The 18,776-nt window shown below is 33.8% G+C and overlaps 1 protein-coding gene across 1 annotated transcript in view; it reads right to left on the bottom strand.

The window, feature by feature from the left end:
• The window catches only part of LOC114328603 (ATP-binding cassette sub-family G member 4), a 244,690-nt gene that overhangs the window by 17,980 nt on the left and 207,934 nt on the right, over positions 1-18,776 (bottom strand). The window contains exon 7 of the mRNA XM_028277492.2: positions 14,247-14,415. Within this exon, the coding sequence (XP_028133293.2) occupies positions 14,247-14,415 (169 nt within the window). The remainder of the gene's footprint in view (positions 1-14,246; positions 14,416-18,776) is intronic.

Below are 18,776 nucleotides of genomic sequence, written 5' to 3' on the forward strand. Positions count from 1 at the left end.
TGTCCTCTCCTGTTGTTGTGACTAGTTGGCGCAAATCCAGAAGCTCTTCGTCATTTTCAAACTTATCATTGGTATAACGGACAAAAATGCTTAACTGCGCATTTTCTGTGTTGTCACAACTTTCATCCAACGCTAAAGAAAAGAATTTGCAGGATTGTAATCCACTTATAATTTGGGAAACAACATCCTGGCCCATATCATCTATACGGCGCATGACTGTATTTCGGGATAATGCAATATTATCGACCATATTTTTGATCTTTACATCTCCCACATTTTTAGCAAATATTGCCAGACTATTTTTAATTATCTCCTCTCCATCAGAGTAGGCTTTTTTCTTCCGGGCTAACAGCAGAGAAAGTTCATATGATGTTTTAACCATAGTTTCCATTTCATCACTTCTCTTCTGAAACAGTGACTGTTGGCTGGCTAGGGTTTTCTTTTTTTTTTCAATAAAGTCGGCTCGCAAATGTGAACCAATAGGATATTTGTTGCTGAAGTCCTTATGCAGTTGTTTATAATGTCGTTCCAGGTTAAATTTTTTCGGAACTGCTACAGACAATCCACATATCAAACAAACAGGCTTTGAAGTATTACGATTAGTAAATAAAAATTGTTCTTCCCAAGCAGGTTGAAAATCGCGAATTGCAATATCATCTTCATATTTTCGTTTTGAAGTCGAAGGCTTACTCGTGGACATATCGAACAAATACTTTTAAAATTTTAAAGAAACAATGCGCGATGACAAAATGTGCACATACAACGGGGCAGTTTAAAATAAACTAAGCAAGGGCAGTGTGGCCAGATTTATTTTCCTCCTGTCGCCAATCCAATCTCAAAATGTCGCCAATTTTCGACAGATGTCGCCACTACTATCGGCCGCCAAGTTTTCGTACTGTTTTCATAAATGACGTCATACGTCACTTGTTTATAAATAAATATTTTTTATTTAATACAAAAATAACTTTGTTTTTGTTACAAAACAGTTTTTTAGGTTAGGGTTAGGTAGCAAGTAGCAACGCAGGTTGCCGTCTTCACAGGTGCAGATGCATAAATATTCACGGAGCACAATACATATCAGTGATGTGGGAGGGAGGGGATGCAGCATACAGTGAAGTAGATGGGCTTGGTTTCACTCGCAAAAACGCTGCATCCAATATGGCGGAACAACTCTTTGGTAGTATACTCTGCTCTATATAAAATATATAATTATAAAACTATATTATATTATATAATATAATATATAAATAATTAATAATTTTAATAACTAATTAATAACATATTCCATATATAACATATAAAAACCTGCCAGTCGCCATATTGGATGTAGCACAAAAGTATCAAATCAGGTGGTCCCATTTAGTAAATACAAAATCATCCCTTAAGGCTGTATGACACTATACATTTTCTTGTATCATTTCTAATATCGTTTCTGATATGTCAAAAAAATGCATAGTGTCATACACAGATACAAGAAACGATATCAGAAACGATACAAGAATTTGTGTCAGGCACAGATTATTGTACAAGAACTGCGCCAATTTCTGCGCAAAGAGCAAAAACGTAAAACCTGCTGGTAAAACATCTAAAATGTCAAAATTACTTACTCATAATGGCGGCTGAAATGAAAATGGGATAATGTATTGATGAATTTATTTGTGTTTTTGTAGGTATTATTTATAATCTTTTATTGATACTTAATATACCGTTTGGTATGGACTACTGTTCTACTAATAACCATATATTTAGCTCCTAGTAAAGTTCAAACTATAAATTTAGGTTTCATGGTGCATAATTTTTTAATAGACGAAAATACAATAGTTCCTAATTTGGATCAAATTGAAGATAATTCTAATGCAAATATTTTAGCACAAATATCAAAACAAAATAAAAACACAAATAATCAACCTCAGTCAACGTAAAATTCTGGTTAACATTAAAATGTTAATTATATAAAAGTTTATAAATTTTATAAAATATTTAAAATCAGCTGTGTCTGTAGATGCAGTACTACCATAACGTGACACAGGGTGACAAACAAAATTTCGACCAATCACGTGCCGAATTTCATACAATTTTCGATACAAGAACTTGCATAGTGTCATACAGGGTACAAATGTACGTACAAGAAATGATACAAGAAAATGGATACAAGAAACGATATCAGAAACGATATTAGAAATGATACAAGAAAATGCATAGTGTCATACAGCCTTTATGTCGTATCCCCTCTCTCCCATATCACTGATACATATATACACTTTACAACACGGAATTTAAAACACGTAGTCACGTTGTTGACGTCAGAGATTGCCTCAAACGTAATTGGATGAAAATATGAAATCTACAACTATGAAAATATGAAATCTACAACTATGAAAAAACGACTTGTGCTAAAAAGTATAAAATCGCCCAATTTGCGACTTGCGATTTCCTTAAATTTTTTGTCGCAAAGGCTTGTTAAAAGTAGCCCAATTGGCGATAAATCGCCCAATCTGGCAGCACTGAGCAAGGGTAACGCAGTCCTATTGCACATTACGACAGCTAGGATCACGTGCACCAATCGCAGCAATATCGCTCGCCAGAGGATGCAATGGTGCCGCATCTATCGTAACTTCCGTAAACCTACCAAGTTTCTTCTTATTATTTTTTGTTTTTCAAGTTTTAATTTTTTTGAAAGTTTTTTAATCCAAAATGCTACGCGTGCCACTGATAGGACTCAATCGTGCCACAGAGTGGCACGCGTGCCGCGGGTTGGCCATCCCTGTTCTAAACGGTTCAAGATAGAAATATGCGGTTTTCGCTGAAATGTTTTATTTTAGTAAAAGTTTTGTGTGGATATATTGAATTTTTTATATCGCTTTCAAACACGAAATAAAAAATGGCGGATTTTTGAAAATAACTTTGTTGACTTTTTTTTAATAGAACACGCAGTATATTTTTTTGTAAATTGAAAGAAAGGTCATTCACCTCTCCAGTGATATAAAGTTTTTCAAAATCCGTTGTCAAATCACTGAGTAATTAATTTTTAAAATGAGGGCTGCAACATGGATATCACATACCTAAATAACATAACTGAGCAAAATGATATTATGTTATGTGATTTCCACATTGCATCTCTAATTTTAAAAATTAATTGTTCAGTCATTTGGCAACCGATTTAAAAAAATTTTATATCGCTGGATAGGTAAATGACCGTTTTTTCAAGACACAAAAAAATATACTGGGTGTTTTAATAAAAAAAGGCAACACCGTTTTTTTTTCAAAAATCCGCCATTTTCTATTTAAAAACGATATAAAAAATGGTCATTTACCTAAAAACTTGAAAAAACAGTCATTTATCTATCCAGCGATATAAAACTTTTTAAAATCGGTTGTCACATGACTGAGCAATTAATTTTTAAAATGAGAGATGCAATGTGGAAATCACATAACTTGCTTAGTTATGTTATTTAGGTATGTGATATCCACGTTGCACCTCTCATTTTAAAAATTAATTACTCAGTGATTTGACAACCGATTTTGAAAAACTTTATATCGCTAGATAGGTGAATGACCTTTCTTTCAATTTACAAAGGAATATACTGGGTGTTATATTTAAAAAAAGTCAACAAGTTTTTTTCAAAAATCCGCCATTTTTTATTTCGTATTTGAAAGCGATATAAAAAATTCCATCCATTCAGACAAAACTTTTACTAAAATAAAACATTTCAGTGAAAACCGCATATTTCTATCTTGAGCCGTTTAGAAGTTATAGGCAGTTAAAATGGGGGAAAATATAAGTGGACACCCGGTATATTAGAGAATGGCGGTACAGAGCCCAATTTGAGAAATATGTTAGTATGTGGAAATTACTCTGTAATTAAATACAACATTAAAAAAACGAGCCTGTACCGCCATTAAGAAAAACAAAAAAATACACTTTCTTCAAATAAACTTTTTTATCCGATGCCTAGATTTTGTGTCATTTTGGAACTACTAAAATTTTTTATTTCATTAGTAGTTCCAAAATGACACAAAATCTAGGCATCGGATAAAAAAGTTTATTTGAAGAAAGTGTATTTTTTTGTTCTTCTTAATGGCGGTACAGGATCGTTTTTTTAATATTGTATTTAATTACAGAGTAATTTCCACATATTAATATATTTTTCAAATTGGGCTCTGTACCACCATTCTTTATTATATTACGAATAAGTGTGCCAAATATCTCGAAAAAATATTCAAAATTACAGCCGCAATCTTGGAACGCGTTTTGGCTACCTGTTGATCGCTACTGTATCACCTTAAGGGGGACCCGAAAAAAAATCTATCCTTAAACATACTCGAAATTATCACTAGTAATATTACTAGAGGTCAAATTATTTCCGGAAATTTTTTTGAGATCATGAATATTTTGAAAATTTCCCGAGTCGCAGACGAGGGCGAAAAAAAAGGCGAATATTTCGCGAAATGAACGTCAGATCGAAAAACTAAAAGATACATCTTCAATATTTTTCAAAAATCTATCGAATTGTACTAAACATGACCCCCCCACGAAGAGGGTTGGGGGGTAAATTTAAAATTTTAAATACAAACCCCGCGATATTTCGCAAAATGAACATCAAATCGAAAAACTGCAAAATACACTTTCAAAATGTTTTTGAAAAATCTGTCGAATGGTACAAACACAACCCGCTACGGAGGTGGGGTGGGGGGTTACTTTAAAATCTTAAATGGGGCCCAAAATTTTTATTGCAGATTTTGATTCTTTACGTAAAAATAAGCAACTTTTATTCAAGACATTTTTTCGAATTATGGAAAGATGGCGCTATAATCGGAAAAAACGATTGTTGGAAATGGAAAATTAAATTAAAAAATGGAAAGCGCCCCAAAATGGAAAATTTTACTTAACTTTTTTTGATTTTAGGACCTAGTAATCACAACCTAATAGGTCCCCATAACGCTCGATTGTCTGCAAATTTAGCATACTTTGCTCCCGTACCATAAAATGTATAAAATAAATTACTTCTGCCTCCTAGGGTTAGGAGGTGAACTATTTGGTCCTTACACATACAGCGTGTCTACTTGAGTTGGAAACATATGGGAAACTTTTTTATTATTAATTTTACGAAAAAAAGTTATTCTTTATAAAAAGTTCTGCATGCGCAAAACCTAAGATTCAATTATCAGATATCAGATTTTCTCAATATTATACGAGGTATGTCAAAAAATATGAATTTCGGCTAAGGGTAAAGTACCTTTATTTCTCTCAATATCGAAAATTCTTACGATAAAAAGTTGTTTGGAATTAAAAACTAAGATGAAATATGCAATTACATGCTTCTTATTGAAAAAAAAAATATTTTTCTCAAATTTATGGATACCCAACATCGTTTTTAATTATTGCAAATATCATAACTCGTTTATTATTCATTTTACGAAAAAAAGTTATTCTTCATAAAAAACTTTGCATGGTCTAAAATCTAAGACACAACCATGATATATCAACTTTTATTAATTTTATACGAGGTGTGTCAAAAAATATGAAATTCGCTCAATATTATAGCACCTTTATATTTCACAGTATTTCAATTAGAAGGATGTAATTGCATATTGACACATAGTTTTTAATTCTAAACAACTTTTTTAATAACCGTTTTCAATATTGTGAAAAATAAAGGTACTTTACTCTTGAGTGAAATTCATCTTTTTTGACATAACTCGTATAAAATTAATAAAATGTCATATCTGTTGGTTGAATCTTCGGTCTTAGGACATACAGAGATTTTTATAAAGAATACCTTTTTTTCGTAAAAGTAATAATAAAAGAGTTATCGTATGTGTAATGAATAAAAACGAAGTTAGTATCAATAAATTTGAGAAAAATTTGGAAAATATTTTTTTCCAATTAGAAGCATGTAATTACATATTTGAGCTTGGTTTTTATTTCCAAACAACTTTTCATAATAAGAATTTTCGATATTGAGAGAAATAAAGGTACTTTACCCTTAGCCGAAATTCATATTTTTTGAAATACCTCGTATAATATTGAGAAAATTTGATATCTGATAATTGAATCTTAGGTTTTGGGGCATGCAGAACTTTTTATAAAGAATAACTTTTTTTCGTAAAATTAATAATAAAAAAGTTTCCCATATGTTTCCAACTCAAGTAGACACGCTGTATATAATATCTAGACTAGACTATATGCGGCGCTCAGCGCAACAGTGGCCTAAAGCCGGTCACTCACGGTATTGCGGTGTCGTTCGACAAAATCGACGATGATATACTATATCAATTCTGCAATACTGCAGTAGAGAGGCCAGTCTCTTTGTGATCAAATTGTAACGATTTTGTTGGATGCACGGTCACACACGATCAAAATTTTTGTCAATTAGTCGAATTCGACAAAATTGAACGACGTCGCAGTATCGTTAGTGGCAGGCTTAAGCCACAAATTGAGCATTTTTAAATTATTATATCAATAAAAGGCCAACATTAAATCGTCGGATTAACAAGGGTCTACATAACCTACCCCTCTCTCTCTCTTGTCGTTTCCCCATTACTGAGGATCGTGATTTCTTCCAATATTCCTAACAATGTTCCTCCATTGGTCTCTATCTTCAGCTGCTCTAAGAGCTTCGCAGAATGAATTTCCAGCTGAATTCTTTATTTGGTCGGACCATCTAGTTGGTGATCGTCCTCTTGATCTTCTCTCCGGAACGTTTCCAGAAACGATTAATCTCTCCAAACTGTCGTCACCTCTGCGAACCACGTGACCAAAGAATTGCAGAATTCGTTGCAGACATATTGTGGACAGCCTTTTTTTAATATTGAGTTGGTTTAGAATGGAAACGTTTGTCCTATGAGCTGTCCATGATATGCGCAGCATTCTTCTCCAGCACCACATCTCAAAGGCATCAATTTTTTGGCGCTCGCATGCGCGAAGAGTCCAAGTCTCTGCTCCGTATAGAAATATTGAGAATACAAGGGCATTCACCAGTCTCATCTTGATATTTTGAGAGATAGATCTGTCTTTCCAAACTTTAGTTAGGCGACTCATCGCATTTTTTGCCATACCAATACGTCTCCGAACTTCTGCTTCACAGTTGCCATCGTTAGTTATACTAGACCCGAGATAGACAAAGGTGTTTACTATCTGGTATTCCTGTAACATGTTAGTCAGTTGAATAGTGTCGAATCTGTCGACCACCATTATTTTTGTCTTAGCTTTATTGATTTTCAGACCAACTTTATTGCTTTCGTGCTCAACTCTTCGCAGAAGATCAAACATTTCTTGCTCATTTGCTGCTATAAGTGTAGTGTCATCAGCAAATCTCAAATTGGAGATTTTCCTACCGGCTACTGTTACTCCACCGGCCCATCCTTCTAAAACCATCCTCATGAAATGTTCACCATAAATGTTAAATAAGTCAGGTGACAACACGCATCCTTGTCGAATACCTCTCTCGGTCTTGAATTGGTTTGAGAACTTCTGATCTAGTCGTACTGTCGCTATATTAGACTGGTACAGATTTTTAATAAGTGTCACCAGGTGCATTGGTGCGCCCATTTCTATTAAAATTGGCCACAGATTTATCCAGCTTACACAATCAAATGCCTTTTGGTAGTCAACGAAGGATATAATCATAGGTACTTGAAATTCTCTAGACTTTTCAATAAGTTGTCTCAGGTTCAGGATTTGTTCCCTTGTACCTCTACCCTTTACAAATCCCGCTTGTTCCTGAGGTGTTTGGTAATGTAGATAGGTTTTTAATCTGTTTTTGATGATATGCAACAAGATTTTACTAGCATGTGTTATTAGTGACAGTGTGCGGTAGTTTTCACATCTGGTAGTAGTTCCTTTTTTTGTGTAGCGGGATATAAATTGAGGTGCACCAATCAGATGGCCATTTTCCTGAATTCCAAACAGCGACACAGATAGAATGGATGATATGTATTCCTTTGTCACCTAGTAACTGTAGTATTTCACATGGTATTGAATCAATGCCTGGGGATTTATTTCTCTTTAGTGATTTAATTGCATCTTTGACTTCAGCGAGTAAGACAGTAGGTTCTCTAGGGTAGTCAGAGGGCCACTGATGTTCTGCTGATACCTCGTTATTTTTATATAGCTCGTTACAGTAGTTTCGCCATGTTTCCAATATTTCGTCAGTATCGGTCTTTAGATTACATTCCTTATCTATTACAGACCACGTTTGAGGTTTAAATTCTTTGGTAAGGAATTTGATCTTCTGGAATAAATCCCTCGGTTCATTTCGACAGCCATGTTCCTCTATCTCTCTGCATATTTGAGAGATGTAATCAGCTTTGTCTTTGCGGCACTGTTTTTTGATTTCTTTCGATAACGCTCTGTATTCATCGTTTGTTCCGTGTCTAGTTTTGTGTTCTTTTCTGCGTTGAATCACAGTCCACGTATTATCGGATATCCGTGGCTTACGGCCAGTGGAAACCGCTGCCTCACAGTCTTTTGCAGCCTCGATTACCTTATCTTTGAAATAAATCCAAGTGCTGTCAGGGTCACTATCTACTTGGTCTAAAGAGAGAGCTTCTTCTAGGTTGTGTTGGAAGTCATTGATTTTTGATGGATTTAGACATGACTTTTCTCTGGGGTCTTCTTTTGGGAACTTTAAAACGAAGTCGAACGTTCAACCTACCTCTAGATTTGGCTAAATGGCGCTACATATTTTGTGCGCGAAGTGCATACATACCTACATATCTATACATACCTTAAGACATACATTAGACATAATTAAGCGGACTAATGGAGTTATTAATCTTCTCGCTTCCAAAATATTTCCATTTATGTTTTTTGCTTCTTGTTTTCATTATAAATTGATCTTCTAAATCTTTAGAAGATAGCTATATATATATATATATATATATATATATATATATATATATATATATATATATATATATGTTCTACCGTTTGATATACGGGATGTGGAGATTATGTTTTTCGAATCTACATGCTGACGACTAAATCTTTCGAGATTGTCATTACGTGTACAACCGTCTAGAGTTTAGATTATTAAACAAAATAGCTTGCCCCCTATTTCGAATTAGAACATGTCGTTGTTAACTAACTGCTTCTGAATCTAATACATTTCGTGGTAGTTGGCTTGAAGCAGATCTGTTTTTTTAAGAGATTTAAAATCAGACTGAAACCGGTTCTGTCTCATAGCGTAGGGTAGTAGACCGGCCCATCGACGTGAAGTTGAATAATTTTAGCAGTATTATTTTATTTACAGTAATTTAACTTAATGGTAGGGGAGTCAAGCGGGGATTTGGCGTGTTACTCGAGCGCGTCAGAAAAGCTCATGGAGAGAAATCTTGTACCCTGAAAATGTACACCTACCATATATGGACTCGTAATACAGGGGCGTGCGTTGGGGGCAGTCATAGGCGTAGCGTGACCTAATAATTTGGGGGGGCACGAGGTCTACGGGGGGGGGGAGTGGTGGTCCCGTGGAAACTTTTTTGAACACTACCACTTAAGAACTAAAGTAAAGTATATGTGTATTTTTGTTAAACATTGGTTTTAATCAATTTTTACTATATTGATGGATTGTAAAAAGACTCAATTTCAAAATATATAAGTTTATTCTATTCTAGACATAACTGCATGGACATTTATAACACAAAAACAAATTTGTGTACAAGACAATGTTTTAAGGTGAACAGAACTACAGTAATGGTTTTCAACGAACCAATTTTCGTTAGTTCTAATGAAGCATTAGCCTCCTATCGGCTAGATTTGAAAATCTGTCAACTAACAGATCTAGTTTTTTATCTTTCATGTATTCAGACGTCAATTCTTGCTCAATAGACATCAGGGCAAGCCCACTTAAGCGGTCTTCTGTCATGGTGCTTCGAAGAAATGTCTTTAGCCTTCGTAGTGTAGAAAACGATCTTTCTGCGCTTGCTGTTGTGATAGGCCACGAAAGTGATATTTCTAGTAGCTGCCAAACATCTGGTGCACTGGCTTGAAGATCATTCTCAATAAAAAAATCAGCCAACTCTTGGAACGTTACTCTTGTGGTTGCTTTGTCTGTTTTGACAAAATTGTTCTTGGCATAACAGTGAAAAAACTTAAGATGTGCAGAGAAACTTAAAGACAAGTTATAAAACTTTTGGATTGCCATAACAGCGTTGTTGTCAATTTCGGTCCAAATAAATAGTAACTGGGCAATGCAGTTGATTTTATCATAATCGTTCTTGGAAAAACGAGATTGCAAGTTTACAATTACTGTGTCTAAAGCAGCAAAGTAAATGTCAGTCTTGAACATCTGTTCAGGTGATTGATGAAATGCAGCATCTGAAGAGCTACTACTAGCTTCAAGTTTTTTCGGAATCTTCCGTTTGCGTGGTAGTGAAGGCCTTTCAACTGACAAACCTTTCATACCATATTTGTTACACTGTTCTTCTGACTCATTCCACATCTGAATAAAGCCATCATCATTTCTGTCCAGTTTTAAACAGTCAATGACTGATTCAACTTTTGCAAAAACCTTAGAAATGTCAAGAGATTCACTCTGCAGTTCTTTGGAGAGTATATCAGTCTGACTCAAAACGCTGTGCAATAGTTTTAAACTGAATACAAATTCAAATGTGCTGATTTGTTTGGCTAGACCATCAGCTTCGGCTGCAATTTTACGATTTGATACATCGTTTGCAATAACTTCCAAAGTTTCGTACACTTCAGGGAGCTACTCTAGAATTACATGGATTGCTTTGTGTCGAACTGTCCATCTAGTTCGAGACAAGCTCACCAGTCTTTTCATTTTTGTTTCTCCGCTTTGCTTACATATTGATTCAAATATTGAAAACCTGTTAGCTGATGCATTAATTAAGTTATACAGGTTATTTACTATGGATAAGCAATTCCGAAGCTGTCTTATTTCTTCACAAAATCTCTGAACAGCCAGATCAAGCAAGTGGGCATGGCAGTGTGTGTACAAAGCTTTAGGCTCTTCTTCTTGGAACCTTGAGGCAACACCTTTGAATTTGCCGCTCATGTTACTAGCTCCATCATATGCCTGGCCGTGCATTTTATTTAAGCTTATACCCAACTGCTGCAGATACTGTTTAATAGTGTGATGTAAATTTTCACCAGTAGTGTCTGACACATCAACGAAGCCCAAAAACCTTTCATTGATTTTAATGTGTCCATCTATTTTAGTAATGTATCGAATGCAAATGCTAAGCTGTTCACGGGTTGAAATATCCGTAGTTTCATCACAAATAATTGAGTAGGCCAAAGCCTCACTCACCTCTTGGACAATTTGTTGAAGCATTTCACTTTTTATGCAATCTATTATCTCATTTTGTACCTGGGCACTTTTGTATGAATGGACTGGGGATTTCATTAATGTTTGGATTCCTTCCTCCATTTCAGTAGATCTCAGTTCTAGCAGTTCTATAAAGTTCCCCCTGTTAAATGAAGCAGTACTCTCATCATGTCCTCTTAAGGCAAGGTTCTGTTTTCCAAGGAATAGGATGTTTTCAATTATGAATTTTAAATACCTCCTATTCATCTCAACCATTTAGTATGTGCCGAGGACAACGAATCTGCTACCGTGCTTCCTGCTTTTCTATACTCATTGAGAAACTGTTTAGATTTTTGATGCATTTCACTCTTCTCATGTTTCCTGAATTTTTCCAAAGCTTTCTTCCAATTGTTCATGCCCAGTTTAGTGAATGACTCCTCCCCGCGACCAGACTTATGTTGACAAAATAGTCGGCATGGGTAACAAAATGCAGCGTCTGTAATGGGGCTATATTCGACCCAATTAAATTCACTGTACGAGGATTTTTGAACTGCCTCGATTGGGATTGAATCTTGCTTACCTTAAAACAATTAACAGGCTGAAATGCTCCTTTTGCAATATCTGCACTTTGTACTCCCAATGAAGGATCTCTACTTTCGCCCTGGAATGTAGCATCACGATCTGGGCGTAAACAAGATGGCGATTCATCACCAACGCTACCTCCAGTGCTACTTCCCGCTAATTGTCTATCTTCATTTACACTTTCACTTGAATTTCCAAGTTTTTTAAAGAATGTTAGTACAGAGGACTGTTTCTTAGACATGATAACAAACGAACATCCGCAAAAATTACACAAACAATAGCAGCTCAGCTAGTAACAATAGGCTTATTGAGCGAATAAAACGTGGCGACCACCTACACAACACAACACACGCGCACTGAGCTGGTATGATATCCCTCCGCCAGGCGTCGGCTGGGCTCGGGTGCATTCGATCGGCTGCTCCAGCTCGGGCGCAACCGGCCAGAGTCGGCTCACCGGCACTTGTAAATTTAGTTGTAACACGCGCATACTTTACACACACAGAATCAAATTAGATGCATACAGAAAAATAGACTAACGGGGGATCTATATTAGTTATTCATTCGTAACTTTTAGTGTATACATATACGTAATTTAAAGATAATTTATATTATTTTTTTCTTTTTTTGCATAATGTTGGGGGGGGGGCACGTGCCCCCCCGTGCCCCACCGGCCCGACGCCACTGGGGGCAGTCCTAAATAATCTATCGTTAGAAAAATTCGGGCGTAAGGAAAGGGGCAAGTAACGAAATTTCACAAAAAAAGCGAATATTTCGCGAAATGAACATCAGATCGGAAAACTGAAAAATATGTATTCAATATTTTTCAAAGATCTATCGAATGGTACCAAAGATGACCCTTCACGGAATAGGTGGGGAGTAACTTTAAAGCTTTAAACAGCTTAAACCCCACGATATTTTGCAAAATAAATATCAGATTATGAAAAAGAAAGTGAAAAATGCATGTTCAATATTTTTCAAAAATCTATCGAATGATATCAATCAAGGCCCCCCCACGGAGTTGGGGTTGGGTACTACTTATTTTAAAATATTAAATAGGTACCCCCAATTTTTATTGCAGATTTAAATTCATAAGTAAAAATAAGTAACGTTTATTCGAGACATTTTTTCTAATTATGGATAGATGGCGCTATAATTGGATAAAACCTAGGTTAGGTTAAAATTAGGTTTTAGGACCTAATCTTCACAACTCAATTGCGGGACGCAAATGGGACTCACAGGTCCCCATGATGCTTCAGTATTTGCAAATTTAGCATCCGCGGCTCTCCTACTATAAATACTTAATTCCCAGTGATATGGAGACATACGGTGAAGTAGATGGGCTTGGTTCCACTGACAAGAAGCACTTCACAACATGGCGGAACGACTCTTTGTTAGTATATTCTGTTCTCTGTTCCATATAACATATAAATACACACATAATCTTTATTTCTTTTACCAGCTGCCGCCAGTGTCGAAAATCAAATTTTACATTTCAAAAATAAATATAAACTTATATAATAACTACATACAGCCTAATTAAAATCTAAAAATAAATTATGACGCTTTTATCGTGACGCTGCAGTCTGCGGTATAAGTTCTTCTCCATTCTCTTCTGTTGTTTGTCAAAGTTTTTGCTTGCCTGAAGTCTATATTTCTTTTCGTTAAAGTCTTCTCAATAGTGTTGTTCCATGTTAGCTGAGGTGTGCTTCTTTGTCTTTTGCCTTGCGCCTTACACTTCCCGACTATTTTGGGAAGTCTCTCATTTGGCATTTGATTCAGGTGGCCAAACCATTGCAGCTGATTTTCTTCAACTCTATACACACAGAACTGCTTTTGTTTGGAAGCGCTTTCTTATATCATCGTTTCTGATATATGATTCCTCCTGGAGACTTCAAGTACTCTCTTTAGGTGTTTTATCTCAACAGCCCCATATAAAATATATAATAGGTAACTGTAAAATTATATTATATTATACAAATATATAAATATTAAATAATTTTAACAATTAATTAATAACATATATATATTCCATATATAACATACAAAAACCTGCCCATCGCCATAGTGTAAGTATATGACAGAGTGTCAAATCAAGTGGTCACATTTACTAAATACAGAAGCATAGTATATGTCATATCCCCTCTCTTCCATATCACTGTTAATTCCAAATACATAATAATAATTAGTTGTATCTACTCACGATTCAAATCTTTTGTAGGTACACGGGTCACTGTCATAAACTTTTTGTAGTTTTTTTAATTATCGTTAATTACTATAAATTATAACAAGATAGGTTAGTGTCAAAAACATGTCTTGATCATTTTCTGGTTTACAATACACCAACTGTTTATCTTTAAAAAAGCGAAAAATATGTAAATCATAATTACTTACATGTTAAAATCGTCAACATCATTGTGGACATCATATGGTGCAATAATATCGCAAACAATAAATTAAAATTATCCAAAACTTTAGATCCATCACTTCCAGCTTTCCAATAGAGGCTGCCCAACATCAGTCCAACTATTATGTTTGTTCCAATACGAAGGTAGGTAAGCATCTAAAAATTAAAAGAAAATTGATCATTTTGGCTAAGATTGTTGACACCCACACTTTTTTTAAGTCTTTTAATTCCTTTTACATTTTTTTCTTATTTTGATATTCTTGTGTGTCTCCGGTCAGTAATTCTCCGCAGCGATTTTGGAGCATTTATAACTCCCACTGTGTATAACTTAAAAGTTTCCAGAAATTATAATAATCATAATAATAATAATGTCACTGTCTCACGCAAATACTGTATATCCTTGCCATATATTAATGGATTTTCCGAAAAAAATATACAGGGTGTAACAAAAATACAGGTCATAAATTAAATCACATATTCTGGGACCAAAAATAGTTCGAATGAACCTAACTTACCTTAGTCCAAATATGCACATAAAAAAAGTTATAGCCTTTTGAAGTTACAAAATTAAAATCGATTTTTTCGAATATATCGAAAACTATTAGAGATTTTTTATTTAAAATGGATATGTGGGATTCTTATGGCAGGAGCATCTTAAATAAAAATTATAGTGAAATTTGTTCTCCCCATAAAAATTTTATGGGGGTTTTGTTCCCTTAAACCCCCCAAACTTTTCTGTACGTTCCAATTAAATTATTATTGTGGTACCATTAGTTAAAGTCAATATTTTAAAAACTTTTTTGGCTCTTAGTATTTTTTTGATAAGGCAGTTTTTATCGAGTTGCGGCTTCTTTTTTAATATGTTTACATCAAAATTTTATGGGGGTTTTGTTCCTTTAAACCCCCCAAATGTTTGTGTATGCTCCAATTAAACTATTACTGCGATACCATTAGTTAAACAAAATGTTTTTAAAACTTTTTTGTCTCTTTGTATTTTTTCGAAAAGGCAACTTTTATCGAGATATGGCTTCTTTTTTAATACGGTTCAAAATATACCTAAAAATGTAAATCATACATAAATTTTCATATTATTACCAAGTCTCCATAATCGTACTTAACCATATACAAATATGTGGTGGATTTGACAAATATTCAAAATATCTCGATAAAAACTGACTTTTCGAAAAAGTACTAAGAGCCAAAAAAGTTTTAAAAATATTGTGTTTAAGTAATGGTACTACAATAATAATTTAATTGGAACGTACACAAAAGTTTGGGGGGGTTTAAAGGAACTAAACCCCCATAAAATTTTTATAGGGTGTCCAAATTTCACTATAATTTTTTCTTAAGATGCTACTGTCATAAGAATGCTATATGTCAATTTTCAATAAAAAATCTTTAATAGTTTTCGATATATTGGAAAAAATCGATTTTCATTTTGTAACTTCAAAGGGTTGTAACTTTTTTTATATGCACATTTGTACTAAGGTAAGTTAGGTTCAATCAAACTATTTTTGGTCCGAGAATATGTGATTAAATTTATGACCTGTATTTTCGTTACACCCTGTATTTTGAAAAAATATATTTTTCAAAATTTAACATTTATGTTACCGGCAATTTTTATATACGTCGATTACTTAAAAGGTATACCTGTAAGTACCTACAATAGCTGTAAATGGTTTTATTATTGTTTATAAGAGTATTTTTATGATGCACTGCATTGCAAGCCTAACATTTGGCAATAGGCAAATAACCTTAGCAAAAGTGAAACTCATTATATCAGTAATTCACGTCCCTAAAAAATATGCAATGTAATCTATACCTAGGTAGATCTATACTTTTCCAGTAATTCACTTCACTAAAAAATATCAATAAGTGTTTAATTGAAAAACTCTAAAGATATCTAATTAAATTTTTTGTATCCTATTTTGAGTTCTCTTAAGAAATCACCTAATATCTCCTAATGTCACCTGGATCTTTTTTAAAGACCAAATAAATGGAAAGGAAACAATAATAGTTATATAAACGTGTACTTTGCCGGTAACATATATGTTAAACCCATTGTTACTAAAGATCATCAGTCGGATGTTGTTTGTATGTTTGTAAAGTAAATTGTAAAGAATGCAATTTAACATCCATTGGGCAAACTTATCAACATCTACATGAAAGGGTTGTTGCACACAAATATAGTGTACAACCAACAAATTAAACACTACAGCATTAGCTAAGAATTCTCTAGAAAATAACCATTATTTTGATTTTGAAAATATACATATTTTAGAAAAAGAGCATAACTATAACAAAAGATGTATATTGGAGATGATTCACATAAAAATAGGTAAAATAGGTATCAATAATAAGACCCATATAAAACATCTCTCCAATATATATCACAATTTAATACATTGATTTGTTCATAAATGCACTATTGGCAGATATTTTAAATAGGACACTGAACCAGTCGTAGATTTCAAGTGTCGGCCATGTGGCTTTAGAGTAAAATATCACTTTTGCATACGATCGCAAACTAGCAAACAGTGCAGTCATAAATAAAAATTGTATTAAGTAATGTTTATATAATTAAAGTGCTTAATGAAAATGGCGAAGATGACCGAAACGTTTAAGTAATAATAAAGTTTATTTATAACAGACCAAATATAGCACTTAATCTGTGCTACGTTTGGGTTTGATCTGTACTTTTGTATGATACGGAAGTGTGGACGCTAAAAGTATCGATCATGGACATAATTGAAGCATTGGAAATGTGAAGTCATAGAAGGATGCTGAAGATACATTGGACGGCAAGAAAAACTAATGAAGAAGTACAAAGGTGGATCAACAACGATAAAGAACTGCTAAAGACTGTTAAACACCGGAAAATGTCTTATCTGGGACATATAGTGGGGAGAAATCGATATAAAATATTATAACTACTGATCCTTAAACGCAAAATAGAGGGCCGTAGAGGTCCCAGCAAACAGGTTTAAGCCCAGTTACGTGATGATTACGTTAAATTTACGGCAACTTTCAACGAATACGTAACTCGGTAATTTATGACGGGAAAAAAACGTATTTCAGTGCCAAATCATTCACTTATATATTAGTGCTTCCTTTATACATGTTTGACATTAGAATAATATAAAATCATAATGACGAATATAGTACATGTTTTTTTATAATAAGTGTGAATGTCGGTTACATCGCAAAGGTACGTTTATTTCACGTAATAATCACGAAACAGAAATAACTTCCTTTGGTTAAATTTTGAGAAATATTTTGGAAAACAAAATTTTATAACGGTGTTGGTTAAACACGTATCGCTTGAATTTTACTCACTGTATTTTATGGACGTCAAAAATACTCGAAAAATTAGATGTAGGTATTTCACGTAAAATTAATGTAAATAGTACCAATATTTAAACAAAAAGTTAATGATTTCGCTTTTAAAATCATTTAGCATAACTATTTCAATCCAACCTTGATTTGAAGCTGTTTTTGCTATTTTTTCTTTAGAAATATCACAGGAGCTAAAATGATGTTGAGTCTAATTTTCAAAATTCGCACGGTGATGACGTACTACCAAGCCTTTCTCCTCCTATACTATCACGTGACCACGGTACATGACTAACATAGTTGGTTAGAATACCAAATTAATCGATTTATCGAATAATATATACGTTTCGATAGGATAATTTTTTTTATATTATTCTGGTATTGAAATAGATTCTTAGTAAGACCAATTAGTTAATAGTAGAAGAAATTTAAAAACAAAAAGAAAATACGTAAAACTAATTTAAAGTAAGTAGAATAGTTTAACTGTAGCTTAAAAATAATCGATTTTTATAATCGATGATCATAAACTCTAATATCAGCTTCTCACATTTCTCACAAACTCACAACAAAAAGTGAAACGTGAAGGGCTTTATTTCCCTCGTTTTATTTTAGGCGGGTTTATTTATAATAATGTCTTTCGTATTAACGTTTACCTCACTGCTCGAGGGTTGAAGTGCCAATGATGCAATCAGAAAAAACAAGAAAGTGTCGAAGTGTCCTCCTCGAAATAAAAAGTGACCTGTGTTGTGTTTTGTGTTGGGCACATTTTTTAATGTGTCTTTAGGTCGGTACCATTTTTGGTTAATTATCTTGTATAATAATTATACAGGACAAATGTTTTAAAGTCTCTAAATTCTACTAAATAAATACATTGTTAATACTTTATATGCTTGTTTTATTTATATCATATGAGGATAATAATTACGTGATTCATAAGTTAATTAAGGTCGAATTATTTACGTGAGCCGAGGACGTATCTTTCACGTGAATACTAATATATACATTCCCTAAAAGATACGTTAATCGACACGTATTTGCAACGTGAATTTCCCGAAACATTTTATTGCTATTTAAGGTAAATAACACGTCTATTGAAGACGAGTTATTCCCGTAATTTAAAGACGTATTTTCAATATGACATTCGAACCAAATTTTCACGTGAAATTCACGTAAGCAATTTACGT

This window comes from Diabrotica virgifera, chromosome 1, assembly GCF_917563875.1.
Source record: "Diabrotica virgifera virgifera chromosome 1, PGI_DIABVI_V3a".
In the NCBI taxonomy this organism is placed as follows: Eukaryota; Metazoa; Arthropoda; class Insecta; order Coleoptera; family Chrysomelidae; genus Diabrotica; species Diabrotica virgifera.